The sequence below is a fragment of the Carcharhinus amblyrhynchos genome, chromosome 31, assembly GCF_965287045.1.
Source record: "Carcharhinus amblyrhynchos chromosome 31, sCarAmb.v2.hapA, whole genome shotgun sequence".
In the NCBI taxonomy this organism is placed as follows: domain Eukaryota; kingdom Metazoa; phylum Chordata; class Chondrichthyes; order Carcharhiniformes; family Carcharhinidae; genus Carcharhinus; species Carcharhinus amblyrhynchos.
In genome coordinates, this window is record NC_137354.1 from 5,668,765 (window position 1) to 5,690,149 (window position 21,385).

The 21,385-nt window shown below is 48.2% G+C and overlaps 1 protein-coding gene across 1 annotated transcript in view; it reads left to right on the top strand.

Moving 5' to 3' along the window:
- cdh23 (cadherin-related 23) overlaps window positions 1-21,385 on the top strand; it is a 767,458-nt gene that overhangs the window by 320,125 nt on the left and 425,948 nt on the right. The window contains exon 12 of the mRNA XM_080215942.1: window positions 6,817-6,966. Within this exon, the coding sequence (XP_080072068.1) occupies window positions 6,817-6,966 (150 nt within the window). The remainder of the gene's footprint in view (window positions 1-6,816; window positions 6,967-21,385) is intronic.

Genomic DNA, 21,385 nt, shown 5'->3' on the forward strand with positions numbered 1-21,385 from the left:
TGGAAATTTGCTTTCAATGTTGGAGGGAGCTCTGCAAGCACGCCCACCCTTGGATGGCTTGGTGCGGGATAGATGGCGATACACCAGCAAGTAGGGGAATAAAGATCACTGGCTTCACCCCTCAAGCAGAGATAAACCTATTGAAATTGACTGATCTTGTGAGTGTCAGCCTGTATGGGATTTGGATAGCAATTCAATGCTGCATGCCAGCGACAGAGAGAGAGCAAAACGACCGTGATTCTTTATGTTGAAGCTTTACGTCACTCGCTGGTATAAGGAATAAAGCACTTGGCAGAATGATTGGGTAGCTGATTAATAAAAGGTGCATGACTCTGACCAGGAAGGAAATGATAGTCATTTTCAAAATTCACCAAAGTGAGATTTCATGGTCAACTTTATTTCCCTGATTTTTTTTGTTGAAAGAACAGTTTTCCTCCACCTCCCCAATGGCATTTTATGAACCATTTATCCACCACCTCCATTGCCTCGGGCAGAGATGGGGAGCAGGCAACCAGCTGTCAGTGTCACTCGCAGACATGTCTCTGCTTACACCATCCCAGGAAACCCTCTCCTTGATCAAACTACTCAGTTCGGGAACTTGCCAGTGAGAAGTTTCAGTCGCCCACCTGGGTCCCTCTCTTCAAGGAAACATGGATGTTGGACAGATCTTTGCAGGGTCATACCAAGGGTTACAACCAGCAGTGAAATGTCATTGTAACCGCCACACAAGGTGGTAGGAGCCTACCGTTCTTTAGAAATTGAATAGAAAGAAGATTTAAATTGACACGGAGCCTTTTGCTGCCTCGTAACATCCCAGCAGCCAATGAAGTATATTTGAAGTGCAGTAACTGTTGTAATTTAGTGAAATCAGCAACCAATTTGTGCACAGCAAGGCCCCACGTGGGGCAGGGTGCATAGGTGGAGGTCGGGATAAGTGTGGATGGGTGGGTTTGGATCAGGGGCTGGAAGGGGTAGGTGGTGGTGCTGGGGGTAAGTGTGGGTGGGGGGGCTTGGTGAATATGGATAAGGGTCTGTGATGGGGGGTAGTTGTGTGTGGGTGAGTGGGGATAGTTTGGAGGTGGGGTAAATGTGAGTGAGCCTCTGTGTGATGGTGGGAGGGAGGAAGGGGCTGGTGTGATGTGGGTGGGACAGGTTTGGGTGAATGGAGATGGGGGTAAGAGTGGGTGGATGCCTGCAGTTAGAAGAAGAGTGATTGGTATTCCATGAATCCAGGTTGAAATAAGGTATTAACTTGCGCAGTAGTGGGTATTTATCCAATTTCCAGAACCGAGAAGCATTGACATTGATTCATAACTAATTCCAAACCTGGAAATGTGTCTTTCCACTACTGCTTATCCTTTGATATACTTACATCAATACTTCCAGCAAAATGTTTAGGTAGAATGAAAAGCAGAAAGACACGGAATCTTTACAATGCAGAAGGCGGCCATTCGGCCCATCAAGTCAGCACTGCCTCATGGCAGGAACACTCTACCATGTCCCACACTCCCATGTTATCCCTCTAACCTTTCACTTTTCCTGTTTTCAGATAGCAATCCAGTTTTATTCTGAATACCTCGATCGATTCTTTCACCAGCCTCTCAGGAAGTTCGTTCCAATCTCCAGCCATCCCTCTGGGTGAAAATGCTTCTACTCCTTTTGCCAATTCTTTTGAATCTGTGCCCTCTAGTTCTTGATGCTTTCCTGATTGGTAATCATAGAATTGAGTGACTCAGGATGGAAACAGGCCCTTTGGCCCAACTTGTCCATGCCACCCCTTTTTTAACTTCTAGGCTAGTCCCAATTGCCTGCATTTGGCCCATATCCCTCTATACCCATCTTACCCATGTAACTGTCTAAATGCTTTTTATAAGACAAAATTATACTGCCTCTACTACCACCTCTGGCAGCTTGTTCCAAACACCACCGCCTGTGTGAAAAACTTGCCCCTCTGGACCCTTTTGTGTATCTCCCCTCTCACCTTAAACCTATGCCCTCTAGTTTTAGACTCCCCTACCTTTGGGAAGATATTGACTATCTAGCTGATCTGTGCCTCTCATTATCTTATAGACCTCTATAAGATCACCCCTCAGCCTCCTACACTCCCGAAAAGGAAGTCCCAGTCTATCCAGCCTCTCCTTATAACTCAAACTATCAAGTCCTGGTAGCATCCTAATAAATCTTTTCTGCACTCTTTTTAGTTTAATAATATCCTTTCTATAATAGGGTAACCAGAACTGTACATAGCATTCCAAGTATAGCCTTACCAATGTCTTGTACAACTTCAATAAGACGTCCCAACTCCTGTATTCAATATTCTGACCAATGAAACCAAGCATGCCAAATCTCTTCACCGTTCTGTCCACCTGAGAGTGGGAAAAAATTCTCACTATTTACCATGGCGGTGGTACGATGGCACAATAATCAGCACTACTGCCTCATAGCACCAAGAACCCAGGTTCAATTCCCAGCTTGGATCACTTGTCTATGCAGAGTCTGCACATTCTCCCCGTGTCTGTGTGGGTTTCCTCCGGGTGCTCTGGTTTCCTCCCACAGTCCAAAGGGCGTGCTGGTTAGGCTCATTGGCCAGGCTAAATTCTCCATCAGTGTACCCGAACAGGTGCCAGAGTGTGGTGACTAGGGGATTTTCACAGTAACTTCATTGCAGTGTTAATGTAAGCCTACTTATGACTAATAAATAAACCTTACTTTACTTACTTTTGTCCATCCAGCTCAGGATTTTGAATGTTAGAATGTAACCAGTGACAACTTTCTATTGGATGCAATGTGACCAATGGGAACAAGATGTAAGGGTCAGCTGACCCAGTAAACCATGGAAACCAATCAGAGCGATGTAATAGTCAGCTGACCAACTGATTCACTATAAATAAGGAAGTATGTAGAATTGTGGGAAGCTTGGAGTGGGCAGGGTGAGGCCCCAAATTTCAAGTAATTATATTTCTTTATTAAACCCTTTATTTGATAAGTTGGAGTAAGTTTTATTGTATTTTCATTAGCTGCATTTTGAAGAGTTCCTTCTGAGGAAAGATTGGGAGCAGAGGAAAACCTATGGTAATTTGGTGTTTGTTTTTGAAGAAGTGCTACAACCATGGTAGGAAACATCGAATATCTCTCTCGATTCTCCTCTCCACCTTTTCCCCAAGAGAAACAGTCCCAACTTCTCCAATCGATCCTCATAGCTATAGTTCTTTATCCCTGGAATCATTCTTGTGAATCTCCTCTTTTCTCTCTCCAATGTCTTCACATCTTTCCTCAAGTATGGTGCCAGAACTGGTGACAGTGCTCCGGAGCAGGGCCAACTAACATCTCCTACAAGCTCAACATGACCTCCTTACTCTGGTACTTATTAATAAAGCCTAAGACGCTGTATGTTTTATTAACTGCTTTCTCAACATCTCTTGCTATCATAAATGACACGTGTACATGTACGTCAAGATCCCTCAGTCCCTGAACCGCCTTTGGAGTTCCTCCCTTTAGCTTACACCATTTCTTCCTAGCAAAGTAAATCACCTTGCCCTTCTCTATATTAAATTTAATCTGACACTTGCCGCACATTGACCGTCTGTCCTGTCCTGTGTCTTGCCACTACATCCCTTTTGACCCAGTTACTCTTCAGGGGAAACAAATAATCAAGTTTTTCTCTCCCGATTTTTGAATTGGTTTGAATTCAGTCAGGCTGTTGTGCGACTGTTGTCAGTTTGATAGCTAAGATCTTACTGTGGCCCGAGCAGTGAGGCTAACACTGCGCATTAGGCATGGTTTCAACTGTGACCCACTTACTTTGTAGCCTCTCGTCATTCTGACATGCGACGTGTAGCTTCTGGGGACGGTCTGACTGCACAAGGACCGAGACTCAATTGTCCACATGCTGGTGACAGCTTATGCCGGGGAGGTCGACAACATTTCGGGAAAAAACGACTCAGGTTCACGGGAATAAAAGCGAAATGAATAGCAGAATCAAAATGTTGAGATGAAGAACTGTGGGTGGGGTAGCCGGACAAGGAAACGGAACATCTCGCAGATCAGAGGGATGATCCGGTGGGAGGGATTTTCCAGCCATTCCCACCAGCGAGACCATCCGGTCCCACCCACAGCGATTTTTCACCTCTCCCCCCACCACCACCCCCCTCCCCGCGCCACCCCCCCCCCACCCACCCACCTACCCAAACCACAGGTTCCCCTGTGACAGAGGGTGTGAGCAGCGTGAAACCCCATTGGCAGCAACAGGACTGGAAGTTCCTGCCACCAGCCAAGGGCATCCATTTCCGCGGCCGTAATCCATCCCACACCGGGGGAGTGGGGGTGCAGAAAATCCCACCCACTGAATTATATCATGACTGCCTGAGCCACGCTTTCCATAGCTGTGGCTTCTGCATTAAGAACAATGTAACGTCCGAACAATGCAAGGGGTTGTGGGTTTCAGATAAAAAGAGAAAGGTGTGCTTTGCGCATGTAAATTCAAAATAACAACAATAGATTTATTGAAGGAGTTGTTGCCTGTCCAGAATACAAAATGAAACTGAAAGTAGGAGCCTCAGAAACCCCTCACTGATGTCTCAATCAAATCATGTGACTGGCTCTTAAAGCAATCATACAACTATTTAAATATATAACCAACAGGCCTTAAGACATGGGCGGCACAATGGCACAGCGGTTAGCATTGTTGTCTCACAGCACTAGGGACCTTGGTTCGATTCTCCACTTGGGTCACTGTCTGTGCGGAGTCTGCATGTTCTCCCAGTGTCTGCGTGGATTTCCCCTGGGTGCTCGGTTTTCTCCCACAGTCTGGTTGGGTGCATTGGCCGTGCTAAATTCTCCCTCAGTGTACCCAAAACAGGTGCCGGAGTGTGGTGCCTTGGGGATTTTCACAGTAAATTCATTACAGTGTGAATGTAAGCCTACTTGTGACTAATAATTAAACTTTACTTAGGAATAGCCCATGCAATCCCTCGAGCTTTTTGCGATACTCGGTAAGAGTGTGACTGATCGGTCACTTCCACTTTCCCATCCAGTCGCCACATCCCTTGACTCTGAGCGTCCAAAACATGTACTGGCCTCAGTTTTGAATAAAGTCAATGACTGAGCTCCCATGAGATGAAAAAATTGCAAAGGTTTGCATAGCTTTGCGAACAACAGAATTTCTCCTCTTGTCCATCTGAAATGACCAATTCCTTATCTGAGACCATGGCCATGATTTTCCGGGTCTTCCCCCGTCAGCAGAATATTCTGGTCCCGGCGATGGCAGTACCCGAACAGTGGTTCCCCTCGGACAGAGATGGCTGGACGTTGTCTCTGTCCATTGATGGGGGAATGGTTTGCGCCATGGGGAGATACAATGGGAGAGCAGAGTGAATAACAAGTCTAGTTTTAATTTGGAGCTGGAAGGGGAGAATGATGGAACGGGCAGTGAATTAGTTGCAAAGGTTTACGTTTTGCAATAACGCCAGCACGCAATACGTTCCCGTTGCTCATACAAGGATCCAGGAAATTCTATTTCCTGTGTATTGTTTAAAAACCCAGTGATTTGAAATTTGTTGGAGACTGGCTGTCAGAGCTGGAATTATGCATTTGTTTTATTGATTTTTGTTCCACCTTGCACGCCTTTTAAGAAAGCATTTTCCCTCTTCTGATTTCACTTTTCATTTCCTGTGGCTTGTGGGCATTCAGACTCTGCTGCTACAGTCAGTGCACGGACGTGTGCGTGTGTGTGTGTTTGTTTTGGCACAGGCGTACACGTGTGTGTGCACACTGGAGGGGAGTTGTATGTGTGCATGTTGGGAGTTGGTGCATGTCGGGGGTGGGTGTGTGTACATACAAACTGGTGTTGGGAGATGTGTGTCGGTGGGGGGGCGGGGGGGGGTGCGGGGAGGGGGGGCCATATGCACACGGCTGTGCATGTCGGGGAGTGCACGTGTGTCCATGTTGGGTGAGGGTGTGCGTGTGTGTCGGGTGTTTGGGAGGGTGTGTGCGTGTTGGGGTGAGAGGGTGCGTGTGTATCAGATTGGGGGGGTGCGTGTGCGTGTCAGGTTGGGGGGTTGCGCGTGCGTGTCGGGTTGGGGGGGTTGCGCGTGCGTGTCGGGTTGGGGGGGTTGCGCGTGCGTGTCGGGTTGGGGGGGTTGCGCGTGCGTGTCGGGTTGGGGAGTGTGCGTGTGTTGGGGGTGGGAAAGTGCGTATGTACATGCCTGTGTGTGGATTCGTGCGTGCGTGTGTGTGCGCAATTTACAAGTTGTGCCCTGACGGCTCACTCTCTCCCTGCTGTTGAAGTGGAAGCCTTCCTTGATGATGATCTGCTCAGTAAGCTGAGCTGCCCAGGGCAGAGAGCCCAGTGGCTGGGTACCGTCACAGTGAGACGGTTTCACCATTAGCAGCACTTCATGCGTGAAATTGTACACCTTTGCTTGATGGTTCTTACTCGATTCTGAAGAATCCTGATTATACGCTGTTCAGTTGCGCCAGTAAATTGCATATTGCTGACATTTTCCTTCCCTGCTCCCTCCCCCTTCCGCCCCCTCCCTCCCTCTCCCCCCCGCCCCCTCCCTCCCTCTCCCCCCCGCCCCCTCCCTCCCTCTCCCCCCCGCCCCCTCCCTCCCTCTCCCCCCCGCCCCCTCCCTCCCTCTCCCCCCCGCCCCCTCCCTCCCTCTCCCCCCTGCCCCCTCCCTCCCTCTCCCCCTGCCCCCTCCCTCCCTCTCCCCCTTGCTGTGGTGCAGGTGTTTTATTTTGAGGTGCTAACTGATCACCATCCCAGAGTGTTGTGAAAACTCCCAATTTCACTTCCCTTCCCTTTTCCTTTTCCAGGTGCCCAACAGCATGTTTGACATCCAGCTGGTGGGGAACAACTCGGACCATTTTACCATTTCGCCAACATCAGGCCAGGGGAAGATTGACATCCGGGTGCGGGTGGCCCTGCCCTTGGATTATGAGCATATCTCTCACTATGAGTTTTCCGTAAGTTATTTGAGCAGGCTCCGTTTCGGGGGTGAAGGGATCATATGAGCTTTTCCTGCTCCCATTTCTTAATTTTTTGGTTGGATTCACTATTGTCACATGTATTGGTATACAGTGAAAAGTATTGTTTCTTGTGTGCTATACAGACAGAGCATACCGTTCATAGAGATGGAAACGAGAGAGTGCAGAATGTAGAGCCAGGGTGTAGAGAAAGATCAACTTAGTGCGAGGTGGATTCATTATTCCTACGAAACTCATCTCCAAACTCCGTGTCCTGGACCCCGGCTCCTCCCTCTGTGACTGGACCCTGAACTTCCTAACCCACAGACCACAATCAGTAAGGATAGGCAACAACACCAGGTTAAAGTTCAGCAGGTTTATTTGGTAGCTTTCGGTGCGCTGCCCCTTCATCAGGTGAGTGATGGACTTTAACCCTGGTGTTGTGAGACTGCTTAATGTGCCTACCCCAGTCCAACGCCGGGAACTCCACATCAAGGATAGGCAACAACACCTACATCATGATCGTAAAGTTCTGTTGGTTATATGTTTAAGTGGTTGCATGATTGCTTTAAGAGTCGGTCACATGATTTGATAGTGACATCACTGGGGAGGGGTGGGGGTGGGGGGGGCAGGGGTGGTTTCCGAGGCTCCTGCTTTTACTTTCAGTTTGTATTCGGTACAGACAATAACTCCTTTGAGACAGAACATGTCCGGTTATCGCAACAAAGGAAAGATGGGATGGTGGGGGGGAGGTTGGAATGCTACCTAGACCCTCGTGTCTGTTCCTGATCAGTGGTATAACTCCATAAGCTCTAGCTTAGGGGGTCTGAGTTTCTCCCCCGTCAGATGTAGGGTTGCCAACTCCCCAGGATTGTCCTGGAGCTCAGAGGGATGAGGATTAGCCCCCAGAACAATCAACGCTCACGCGAAACATTTAATGAACATTCGACAAGATTGTGGATATTTTGTCGTCTTTGTGTTTCAATGCGTTTCATTCCATTAGCGAGAAACTCTGAAACGAGATCACACAGCGCTGGAAATATTCAGCTGGGCAGGTAGCAGCGGCTGTGGGGAGAGAGAGAAACAGAATTAATGTTCCGAGTCAGCTGACCTTTCATTAGAACTGAGAAAAGTGAGAGAGAGAATTATAGAATCCCGACAGAGCAGGAGACCATTCGGTCCATCAAGTCTGCACTGACCAAATCCCCTCTATTCCCATAATCCTATGCATTTATCATGTTATTTCCCCTGACGCTAAGCGGCAATTTATCATGGCCAAGCCATCTAACCTGTACATCTTACACATTAACACTGCAGTGAAGTTACTGTGAAAATCCCCGAGTCGTCACACTCCAGGACTTGTTCGGGTACACAGAGGGAGAATTTAGCACGACCGACGCACCCTAACCGGCTCATCTTTTGGACTGTGGGAGGAAACCGGAGCACCCTGAGGAAACCCACATATCAGAGTGGGTTTCTGAAATCGATAAAAGGGAAAGTCCATGACTGAGTGAAAGACTGGTGGGGGGGAGGGAGACTGAATGATAGTGGGGTGAATTTAACAACGCCAAAGGGAATGGAGATGGGGGCGTAATGAGCAATCCTCCTGTCCCTGTCCCAGCCCTTACTCATGACCTCTCTCTGAATTTCCTCAGTTCTGCTGAAAGGTCGTTGACCTTTCAGCAGCGTTGGCTGGGTTTCCGTCTCTCCGCAGATGCTGCCAGACCTGCTGGGTGTTTCCAGCATTTCCTGGTCTTCCCTGTCTAATAGAATCCTGTTCCCTTTCCGATTGCCTGCTCAAAGCCGGTGGCATCAGGAGGGTGGACTAGTGGTGGGAGGGAGGTGGTTTGAGGTGGGAAGTCCAGGAATGCACCCAGATGGAGTTGGAACCGGTGACGCCTGGTGGCTAGGTAGGCGGAGCTGATTGCCTCTTCCTTGTAAAGTTCGAGCAGTTTTCACCTCTTGCCAATAAAGATTGGGCAAGTATTTCCCTCCACTCGTTTAGCACTGAACAAACACGAATAATATCCACTTCTCCTCCCACAACCAAATCAGTAAAAACCCTGCGTGGTTGGGGGGATTGCGTGGCATTTGGAGACATGGGATGATTCTCTGGAAAAAAAAATTAAAAAGCCAGCATTTTACCACCTCACAGGAGTTGGAGCAGGTGGAACTTGGAAAGGTTTGTTGACCTCAGGCAGGATTTTACGGTTTCAGGATGAGTGAGGGCATAAAATCCCACCCCAAGTGTTGAATTTGTGTAAAAACTGGAGTGAATCGTATTTATTTTTTCAGCGGGTGTTTCAAAATGAATCTCTGTGCATTGCAGAGGGCTTTGGCATGAATCAGTCCAAAAAGCTGCGGTCGGGGCCTGCTCCCGCTGGAGAGGCCGGCAGCACAGCGCTGAGTGTGCCACTGCGCGTGTGCCAATCTCCCGGTGCCAAGATTGTAAATCCCGTTGGAGTGAACCACTCCTGGCTGGGAGGGATTACACTCACAGGCCCAGAGATTTCAATTCCCAGGCCTGGTAATCAGATGCTAAATATATTTAAATTAGGATTTGAATAATTTATGCCACGGCATTGGGATGACACTGCCACAAATCCGGCCCGCGGAGACCGGGGCTCCCGTCGGGAAGCCTGAGAAATTGGTGACCGGTTGAGTCCCCCGGTCCACTTCGCTCTAAGAGCAGCACAATGGGCTGGGATAATCGTCCCCAATATTGTGAGATGTTATCCTGCAGTTGCTTCACGTGAAGCCACATTCAGGTGAACAGGTAAACCCCCTACCAAGGTGGCACGGTGGTTAGCACTGCTGCCTCACAGCGCCAGGGACCCGAGTTCGATTCCCAGCTTGGGTCACTGTCCAGAGTCTGCACATTCTCCCTGTGTCTGCATGGGTTTTCTCCGGGTGCTCCAGTTTCTTCCCACGCTCCAAAGATGTGCCGGTTAGGTTAATTGGCCTTCATAAATTGCCCCAACTTTCAGGGGATAGCAGGATCAGGGTGGGATTGTTGAAAGAAGTGCTAATTAAGTGCGTTGGCCGTGCTAAATTCTCCCTCCGTGTACCTGAACAGGTGCTGCAGTGCAGCGACTGGGGGATTTTCATATAACTTCACTGCAGTGTTAATATAAGTCTACTTGGGACGCTAATAAATGAAATTTAAAACTTATATTTGCCGTATTGTTAAGATGAAGGAAAGTATTTCATTCTTCCTTCTGTACAAAAATGCAATTACTCAACATGCTACCTAACTCTCTCTTGAACATTCCCCAAGGCTTTTGGTTGCTGTCTCTTTCATTTTAACAAGAATATCTACTTGTTTGAAATAAGTAGGCATTAACCGGATCTAAATAGTGGGATAAAGAATTTGACACGAGTGTCTGAAGTATGTGACATTGCAAAATTGTCTTAATTTCATGATGAAAATGTTTTAGGAATATGCTTTGTGGCGGGGGAGGGGGGGCAGATCTTGGGTAATTGCCATTCAAAAGGTGATTTGTGTTTATTGAATAAGATCAGAATTATAAGTGTGGAAACAACAGATAGTCTCTTTTAATTTCTTGGTGAAGATAAGTTGTGTTTGTGAGTGTAATAACACCGCAGAGGCAAAAGTCCTGTCACCAAAAGTTTGTTTATTTACAAGATATACTATACAACAAAGTGCTGCCCGTGTGCGCCTTGTTTCAGCAGGCAGAGAAACTGACACACCTGCTTTAAATAGGAAACATGAAGCTCCCTGATTGAGTCCCAATTGATGGACCAATCAGGTATATCTTCTTGTTCAACCAAACAAACAAAATCTAACCAACTTAGGGTCATCTCAAAAAGGGCAGCTCCCCGAAACGAGGGGAACTATCTGAAAAAAAAGACAGTGTGGAAAGGAAACTTAAAACATCAAATTAAAATATCACTAAAGGGATCAGTCCCTGTGGTGTCCAGCGAGCACGGAAGGCATCAACAGTGTGCTCAGACACTACACACTCCCTTTCCAGGGACACCCAGCCATGAATATAGCCACAGTCAAGGGGCAGATATTCAAGTTGGACAACACCCTTGATCACCTGCTGCCTGGACCTGTACATGGAATGCCTGGCCAGGCCCAGGAGCAGGTTCACAAGGAGGTCTTCCACCTTCCCCGCCCCTTCTACACTGGGTGCCCATAGATCAGGAACGTGGGGCTGAAGTGCAAACAAAACTTCAATGAAAGGTTCTTGAGAAAACGGAAAAGGTTGTGCAGCCTATAACACGTAACGTAGACATGGTCCTCGGACTCCACAAGGTTGCAAAAAGGGCACTGCTTGGGAACCTGTGAACCAGGACTCAATCAGGAAGTTCATACTCCAGCAGACCAGCCTCACTTGCCTGATTTAAACTCCTCACTGTGATGACTTCAATTATTCTTGTCATTTCCTAGATGAAAGGGAGCTTGGGAAGCAACTGGCAAACAAGAGAATGTCTTAAAGTATCAACATACTTTTCAGGTCAAAAGACAGGCCTGGGAATGGAACTTGGGTGAAATCTCTATCTGGGATGTTCGTGGTTTGTCATGGTGCATTGGGGATAGGTTGTAGAGCAGGTATGCTTCTGTTTTGGTTACATCTGAAGCTAATAGCTTAGACACAGCAAAAGCTGCCAACACTCACAGTTGGATCCTGGAAGCAGCTTTGAGGAATAAAGCAAAAACTTACCAAAAACCATAGACCATCAACAAACTGTGTTGGAGTCACTGAGCAGGTGTATAGTGAGGTCAGTGCTTTGACTGAGGTGTACAAAATTGCAAGGTGCTTAAAGAAAGTCAAACTGGACACTAGTGGAAGGACCAGAAGAAATCTCACATTTTGGAAAATTCAAGTGAATTCCTGAAAGCTGCGTCACACCTTAGAAGAAATGAAGGAATTTACAAGATCCTGTCAAGTACAGGAGAGTTCTTCGGTGAATGGGGGTTGTACTATGAAGATTTGTGGCTTAAGAAAATGTTTGGAAAATATGTGCTGTTTAATTAGTATTTGTGTTAACTCATGTACAGGCAAAGTTTTGTTTAAAATGAGACATATTTCAGTTAATAATGGAGTTATAATTCCTTTTTGAGAAGTTATTGGTTTCCCTTGAGATTGTGCACAATGCTATCTTTTGGGGTCAGCGCGGTGTTTAGCACTGCTGCCTCACAGCGCCATGGACCTGAGTTGAATTCCTGACTTGAGTGTCGGTCAGTGTGGAGTTTTCACATTCTCACAGTGTCTGCGTGGGTTTTCTCCAGGTGTTCCAGTTTTCCCCCCACAATCCAAAAATTGGCCACTCTGAATTGCCCCTTAGTGTCCAAAGATGTGTAGGGTTAGCAGGGTGAATCTGTGGGGTCACAGGGATAAGACAAAAGGGAGAGCTTGGATAGGATGCTGTTTCAGGTTGGCACTGTGGTTAGCATTGCTGCCTCACAGCTCCAGGGACCCGGATTCGACTCCCAGCTTGGGTTACTGTCTGTGTGGAGTTTGCACATTCTCCCCATGTCTGCAACAGTTTCCTCTGGGTGCTCTGGTTTCCTCCCACTGTCTAAAGATGTGCAGGTTAGGTTGATTGGCCATGCTAAATTGACCCTTAGTGTCAAGGGCACCAGCTCGGATAAATGCATGGGGCTATGGGGATAGGGCCTGGATGGGATTGTGATCGGTGCAGACTCAATGGGCCGAATGGCCTCCTCCTGCACTGTAGGATTCCATTAAAAAACTTCTCTATAAAGCTTTAACCAATTGCATAATCTGAGGGTATTAAAAGACATGGATTACCTCCATGTGCCTGTACGCTTTGGAGATTTGGACAAACTACAGCAGGTATCTCAAAACACTGGAGAAGGATCTGCAGCAGTGTCTTTGCAATCCCCTCCAAATCTGATATCCAGGAAGGGGGTCCATCAGCATTATCCTCTCCCAAGACAGTGTGCCCAGTGTCAGGGTGCTAATCACGCTCCAGTTCCAGCTCCACTGAGTGGCACACATCATTCATACACTGCAGAGCTCTACTCTGAACACAGTTGTAGCAGGAGACTCCTGGAAGGATACAGGAAAAGCGTTCAGCATGTCTTCAGAGTACCCCCGAAGAGGTCAAATCTCTCTGTCCTCTCATGGGAGACACAGGCTTGTGACTGACCAGGTTGGAGATGGCTCATCCGGGAAGGTACTGGGCATGTACAGAGACTTTGCGAACATGCAGAGGAAAGGCATCGGAGAGAGAACACCAACCTCAGACAGCACATCCACCCAACCCCACCTCCAAAACACCACCTGCCCCACAGAGATCACGCATTGGACACCAACCACCTCCAATCCTGTCAAACAACAGTGGAAACAACGACTGACAAAGAAGGAGAATTTATTCAAGAATCACATTTACAGCCCAAAGGCTGAACTGTGGTGTATCTTGACTAAGTAAAAACAAGTAACAGTTTTCGAGTAACAAAAATAGACAAGTTCAGCAGGTAACGGGGAAAGGGAGGACGGATATTAAAGATAAGAGTAATATTGAGTTAAAATTATATTGAAATTAAGAACCAGTGCACCATTGCTGAGTTACAGGTGCAGAAGTGCATGTAAATTGCATGATTTAAATACTTAACTCAGAAGAGGCAAGGTGCAAGGAATTGGGTTACAGTGGTACCTTTCCATCCTACATCGTACGGGTTTGAGTTCAGTCTAACCTCGGAGTTGTTCTGATTGCGTTATCACGTCTTCGGTGAAGTGCCGCGGAGAATTCTTACTCCGAATGCACCGCCTGGAATACCCTTCATCTTCACATTGGCGGTTGTGCCTTCATCCAGTTGGCATTCCCCACCCTCCCCTAACCCCTGCAATCTCTCTGCTTTGTCTTCTCTATTACTCTGCTTTGAGACTTTTCCTAAAATTTAACACTCTGTTCAAGCTTTCAACTATCCTTTCCTCGTCACTCCTTTGCTTCCCTGCCTACGCTTTGCCCCTCGCCTCTGTGAAGCGCTTTGGGAATGGTTCTCCCATTTTAAGGCTGTTCTGTAAATGCAAGTCGACTTGGTCCTAATTACATTGGCGATTATAAAAATGAGACTCCTTAAATTGAAGACGTTACTGAGCTAATCGCACTCAGCTGCTCACAGCAATAGGATCAGTATTCCTTTACAACCTTTACTGCTTCAGATATCTCAATGGGCAAATCAAGTGCAGATTGAGTGTGCCATCATTGTGTAAGGCTGTGTGCATAGAAAGAAGAAGAGAAACAAGTTAAGTGTCTCCTGAAATACATTGGATTGACAAAAGGATCAAATCCAGCCTTTCGGAACAAATAAACTGCTCAGCGTCAACGCATCTCTTTAATTCAAGTTAAAAAAAAAATGCAACAGTTAGCAAATGGAATCCATGGTTTTATGAATGGAATTATGGCGAACAGAGACAGGGAAGCTGTCCCAAATCTTTATAAAATCATTAATTAACCTTTGGTCTCAGGTTTGTGTCAGTTCCGGGTACCAGGCTCTGGGTAGAATGGAAGCAATTTACTGCGGATGCTGGAATCTGAAACAAAAACAGAAAAATGCTGGAAAATCTCAGCAGGTCTGGCAGCACCTGTGGAGAGAGAATAGAGCCAACGTTTCGAGTCTGGATGACCCCTGGGCTCTGACTGGGGATGTTACCTCTGTTCTTCTCTCTATCAATGCTGGCCCCAGCCCTGGGGTTTTCAGTCTTTGATTGGTTCAGGTGTCATCAATGCAAATCTTTTTACGCCCTTTGTTTATACTGTTGCATGGGGGTGGCGATCGGGTGGGGTGTGGTGGGGGAAGGGCGAATGGGGGCAGTGATCGGGTGGGGTGAGGGGGCAAATGGGTGTGGTGATCAGCCAGAGTGGGGGGGGGGTGGTGCGAATAGGGGCTGTGATCAGCCAGAGAGGGAGTGAATGGGGACAGTTTTCGAGGGGTAAATGGGGTTGGCAATTAGTGGGGGACTGGATAATGGGAGCAGTGATTGTCTGGGGGTGGAGGGGGGTAGTGATCCTCTGTGAGGTAGAGTGGGTGAACAGAGGCAGCAATCAGCTGGTGTGGGGTTAATGGAAGGGGGGGGAGTTGGGGAACGTGGACAACATGTGAGGACATGACAATCTTATAATGCAAGAGTGCATTTGGAGATGATGCGAACGCGCAAAGGCGCCCGCTGGCAGTCAGCAGCCAGCTTTCTGCCGTGAATAGACTCCGTCCACTCTCCTTACTGGTCAGGATCATACTTTGCCTCACTTTCTTTCTCTAAATGGCATAAGATTTGAACTTTTCTCTCACCAAAAAACGGGCGGGATTCTCTCCCGCTTTCACACCCGTCTGGCACTTTTCTTTGGTAAGATCACCCCCACAATCTTCAAGTCCGCTGACTGGTGATGTGAGGAAAGGCTGAAGACATTTGGGATTTTTAGCCCTGCAGAGAGGCAGCTGAGAAGTGAATAGATAGAGATGAATAAGGAAGTGAACAGTGTGGAAAAGTCCCACAACACTGACTCAAACCCAGTGTGACACTGCTCAAGCAGTGAGTTAGAAGATGATGGATTCTGGAGGTTTGGGTTAAGCACTGCGTGAAATGGGCCTGTGATGAGGATCGTAGTGGCAAAATGGACTGATTTCAAACAGGCCACCACCACCACCACCTTCTCAGGGGCAATTAGGGATGGGCAACAAATGCTGGCCTAGCCAGTGAATTAGTATTTTAAAAACCTAGAAGCATTCTGGAAAGCGTTTAAATAGGAAACGATCAGTTTAAGTAAGATTGGTCTGATGAATTTCTCTCTCTTTATACAATGGATAAATGTTCTGGAAGGAAGTGTAGCTTGGCTGGGGTCTACAGGCTGCTTGCTGATGATGAAGTGGCCTCACGTAGGCTGAGGAGGGTGGATGGGGACTGACTACAAGGCCATTCAAGGAAGAAGCAGGGAGGTTGCCAGCTGTCTCACTGAGGGTTGGAAGTGTAAAGGGACTGAACATCCTTTGGTTTGATTTATTATCGTCACATGTATTAACATACAGTGAAAAGTATTGTTTCTTGCGTGCTACGCATACAAAGCATACCATTCATAGAGAAGGGAACAAGCGACTGCAGAATGTAGTGTCATAGATAGGATGTAGAGAAAGATCAACTTAATGCGAGGTAGGTCCATTCAAAAGTCTGATGGCAGCAGGGAAGAAGCTGTTCTTGAGTCAATTAGTACATGACAGAATTTTGTATCTTTTTCCTGATGGAAGAAGTTGGAAGAGAGAATGTTTGGGGTGTGGGGGGTCCTTAATTATACTGGCTGCTTTCCCGAGGCAGCGAGAAGTGTAGACAGAGTCAATGGATGGGAGGCTGGTTTGCGTGATGGATTGGGCTACATTCATGACCTTTTGTAGTTTCTTGTGGTCTTGGACCAGGCAGGAGTTGTGATACAATCAGAAAGAATGCTTTCTATGGTGCATCTGTAAACATGAGAGAGAATCGTAGCAGGCATGCCAAATTTCCTTAGTCTTCTGAGAAAGTAAAGGTGTTGGTGGGCTTTCTTAATAATAGTGTTAGCATGGGGGAGCGGACCAGGACAGTTTGGCAATCTGGACACCCAAAAACTTGAAGCTCGCAACAATTTCTATTTCATCCGCATTGATGTAGACAGGGGGCATGTTCTCCTTTACGCCTCCTGAAGTTGATGACAATCTCCTTCGTTTTGTTGATGTTGAGGGAGAGGTTATTGTTGCCGCACCAGTTCGTCAGATTCTCTATCTCATTCCTGTACTCTGTCCCATCATTGCTTGAGATCCGACCCGCTGCGGTGGTGTTGTCAGCAAACTTGGAAATCGAGTTGGAGGGGAATTTAGCCACACAGTCAGAGGTGTATGAGGAGTTTAGTACATCCTTGATGGAAAGGCCTGGAGCGGTTACAGTGGCCGAGGACATTGGAAGCGAGGGGACGAGCGGAGAGAAAATAGACTGGATGAATGCCAGAACTGATTGGAGACCCAATCCTGCCCCTTTGTATTTCAGTCTATCGCTTTGACACACTCTCTGCCACAGCTCTTCAGCGCTGCGCTGCAGTACATTCCCACAGGCATCCAGCACCACCCTGGCATCAAGTTGAAGCGGCCTTTAATGTTTCCCGCGATTCTCTCCTGGTCGGACCACCACCCTGCTGAGAGCGCTGACAATGAGAATCATTCCCCCCGCCTCCCTCTGCCTGGTGTCTCCCTTTTTTACTCAGACTGAAAGCTTGAAGCATCAAACAGACAGTGATCCAAGATCAAAGCAGCAGGATGCTGGGATGAGGGAGGATTTGAATTCACCATCAATCCCCTGCGGCTCCACACAGCAGCTTCAGAGCCTGAGTCACGGGAGGCAGCTCCCTGCAATTGGCAGCATAGTGAGTGCAATTAACGGGCGTTCCTTGACCCATGGGGGCACGAATAAAAACCGCTATACCCAGCAGGGGAGGGGAATTGGGACAGTGCTGAGCGCGCACGCCCATCTTCAGGTAACTGGAAGGTGCTAAGTAACAGAGTCAAGAATTTGACATTGAATCTGAAAAGCACCCCCTTAATTCAAGGCACCTGGAAATGACCCAGTGGCACATGTTTCCAACACCAATCAGAACGATTTAACAAAAGCAAATTGCCGTGGACACTGGAATCTGAAACCAAAAGAGAAAATGCCGGAAAATATTTGGCAAAAAGCTTTGACAAAGGATCATATGGACTCGAAACGTCAGCTCTTTATCTCTCCTTTCGGATGCCGCCAGACCTGCTGAGATTTTCCAGCACTTCTTTTGGAATCAGAATGACTTCCTGTGCTGTAAAATGCTGCTGGCAAACAGATGCCCACAGTGAGATTTCTACACACACTGTCCCCTTTGCACCAGGACCACTAATACCAAATCCCAGCAGTATGGAGTGTGTGCACAACACACAACGTCCTTAGAAAACAATTTCTGTTCTGCTGGAGTGTATGCTGGCTCTGACCTGTTTGCTTGTCTGCTCCCAGCTGTACTTGTACCAGAGTGCAGGATACAGCAAAGCTGGGGATGTGAAGTGCTGAGACTCAGATCGTTCCCACAACTTGGAAGCTTTTGACTTTGTGACTTATAACTCTTGATTTTGATTTTGGTTTTGATTTGATTTATTATTGTCGCATCTACTAACATACAGTGAAAAGTATTGTTTCTTGCATGCTACACAAACAAAGCATATTGTTCATAGAGAAGGAAAGGAGAGAGTGCAGAATGTAATGTTACAGTCACAGCTAGGGTGTAGAGAAAGCTCAACTTAATGCAAGGTAGGTCCATTCAAAAGTCTGACAGCAGCAGGGAAGAAGCTGTTCTTGAGTCGGTTGGTACGTGACCTCAGACTTTTGTATCATTTTCCTGACAAAAGAAGATGGAACAGAGAATGTCCGGGGTGTGTGGGGTCCTTAATTATGTTGGCTGCTTTCCCGAGGCAGCGGGAAGTGTAGAAGTGGATGGGAGGCTGGTTTGCATGATAGATTGGGCTACATTCAAGACCTTTTGTAGTTCCTTGCGGTCTTGGGCAGAGCAGGAGCCCAGACCAAGCTGTAATACAACCAGAAAGAATGCTTTCTATGGTGCATCTGTGAAAGTTGATGCTGAAGGTGTGACCGCTTCGCTCCAGAGAACCACTGGCTGAAGAATCAGGTGGAACCCAAATACCAGAAAAAGGTCTTGAGAAGATCCTTTTCCAAGTTGGCAATACCTCTTCAAGTGGGACGTGGAAAGTCAGGTCCCCTGGTGTCAAAGGGAAGGTCTTAATGATTCCATTGCAATATTCAAAGCAGATGAGTTTCCCAAGTATCGTGGGCAACATTTCTTTCATAATCCACACCAATAGAAGTGGTGGCACAATGGTTAGCACGGCTGCCCTCACTCACACTCAGATGTTCTGTCTCTCAGGGTGTCTCTCACACACACGGGCTCTCTCTCTGACACACACACAGGCGTGCTCTCTCTCTCTCCCTCTCTCACACACAGGTGCACCCTCTCTCACACACAGGTGCACTCTCTCTCTCTCTCACACACAGGTGCACTCTCTCTCTCTCTCACACACAGGTGCACTCTCTCTCTCACACAAAGGTGCACTCTCTCTCTCACACAGGTGCACCCTCTCTCACACACAGGTGCACCCTCTCTCACACACAGGTGCACCCTCTCTCTCACACACAGGTGCACCCTCTCTCACACACAGGTGCACCCTCTCTCACACACAGGTGCACCCTCTCTCTCTCTCACACACAGGTGCACCCTCTCTCACACACAGGTGCACTCTCTCTCTCTCTCACACACAGGTGCACCCTCTCTCTCTCTCACACACAGGTGCACTCTCTCTCTCTCTCTCACACAGGTGCACCCTCTCTCTCTCTCACACACAGGTGCACCCTCTCTCTCTCTCACACACAGGTGCACCCTCTCTCACACACAGGTGCACCCTCTCTCACACACAGGTGCACCCTCTCTCACACACAGGTGCACCCTCTCTCACACACAGGTGCACCCTCTCTCACACACAGGTGCACCCTCTCTCACACACAGGTGCACCCTCTCTCTCTCTCACACACAGGTGCACTCTCCCTCTCTCTCACACACAGGTGCACCCTCTCTCACACACAGGTGCACCCTCTCTCACACACAGGTGCACCCTCTCTCTCTCTCACACACAGGTGCACTCTCTCTCTCTCTCACACACAGGTGCACCCTCTCTCACACACAGGTGCACTCTCTCTCACACACAGGTGCACCCTCTCTCACACACAGGTGCACCCTCTCTCTCTCTCTCTCACACAGGTGCACCCTCTCTCTCTCTCACACACAGGTGCACCCTCTCTCTCTCTCACACACAGGTGCACTCTCTCTCTCTCTCACACAGGTGCACTCTCTCTCTCTCTCACACACAGGTGCACTCTCTCTCACACACAGGTGCACCCTCTCTCTCTCTCACACACACAGGTGCACCTCTCTCTCTCTCACACACAGGTGCACTCTCTCTCTCTCTCACACACAGGTGCTCTCTCTCTCACACACAGGTGCACTCTCTCTCTCACACACAGGTGCACTCTCTCTCTCACACACAGGTGCACTCTCTCTCTCTCTCACACACAGGTGCACTCTCTCTCTCTCTCTCACACACAGGTGCACTCTCTCTCTCTCTCTCACACACAGGTGCACTCTCTCTCTCTCTCACACACAGGTGCACTCTCTCTCTCTCTCACACACACAGGTGCACTCTCTCTCACACACAGGTGCACTCTCTCTTTCTCTCTCACACACAGGTGCACTCTCTCTCTCTCACACACAGGTGCACTCTCTCTCTCACACACAGGTGCACTCTCTCTCTCTCTCTCTCACACAGGTGCTCTCTCTCTCTCTCTCACACAGGTGCACTCTCTCTCTCTCACACACAGGTGCACTCTCTCTCTCTCACACACAGGTGCACTCTCTCTCTCACACAGGTGCACTCTCTCTCTCACACACAGGTGCACTCTCTCTCTCTCTCTCACACACAGGTGCACTCTCTCTCTCTCTCACACAGGTGCACTCTCTCTCTCTCTCACACACAGGTGCACTCTCTCTCTCTCTCTCACACACAGGTGCACTCTCTCTCTCACACACAGGTGCACTCTCTCTCTCACACACAGGTGCACTCTCTCTCTCTCTCTCTCACACAGGTGCACTCTCTCTCTCTCACACACAGGTGCACTCTCTCTCTCTCACACACAGGTGCACTCTCTCTCTCACACACAGGTGCACCCTCTCTCTCTCTCTCTCACACACAGGTGCACTCTCTCTCTCTCACACACAGGTGCACTCTCTCTCTCACACACAGGTGCACCCTCTCTCACACACAGGTGCTCTCTCTCTCTCTCACACACAGGTGCACTCTCTCTCTCTCTCACACACAGGTGCACTCTCTCTCTCTCTCACACACAGGTGCACTCTCTCTCTCTCTCACACACAGGTACACTCTCTCTCTCTCACACACACAGGTGCACCCTCTCTCACACAGGTGCACTCTCTCTCTCTCACACACACAGGTGCACTCTCTCTCTCTCACACACAGGTGCACTCTCTCTCTCTCTCACACACAGGTGCACTCTCTCTCTCTCTCACACACAGGTGCACTCTCTCTCTCTCACACAGGTGCACTCTCTCTCACACACAGGTGCTCTCTCTCTCTCTCACACACAGGTGCACTCTCTCGCTCTCTCACACACAGGTGCACTCTCTCTCTCTCTCACACACAGGTGCACTCTCTCTCTCACACACAGGTGCACTCTCTCTCTCTCACACACAGGTGCACTCTCTCACACACAGGTGCACTCTCTCTCTCTCACACAGGTGCACTCTCTCTCTCACACACACAGGTGCACTCTCTCTCACACACAGGTGCACTCTCTCT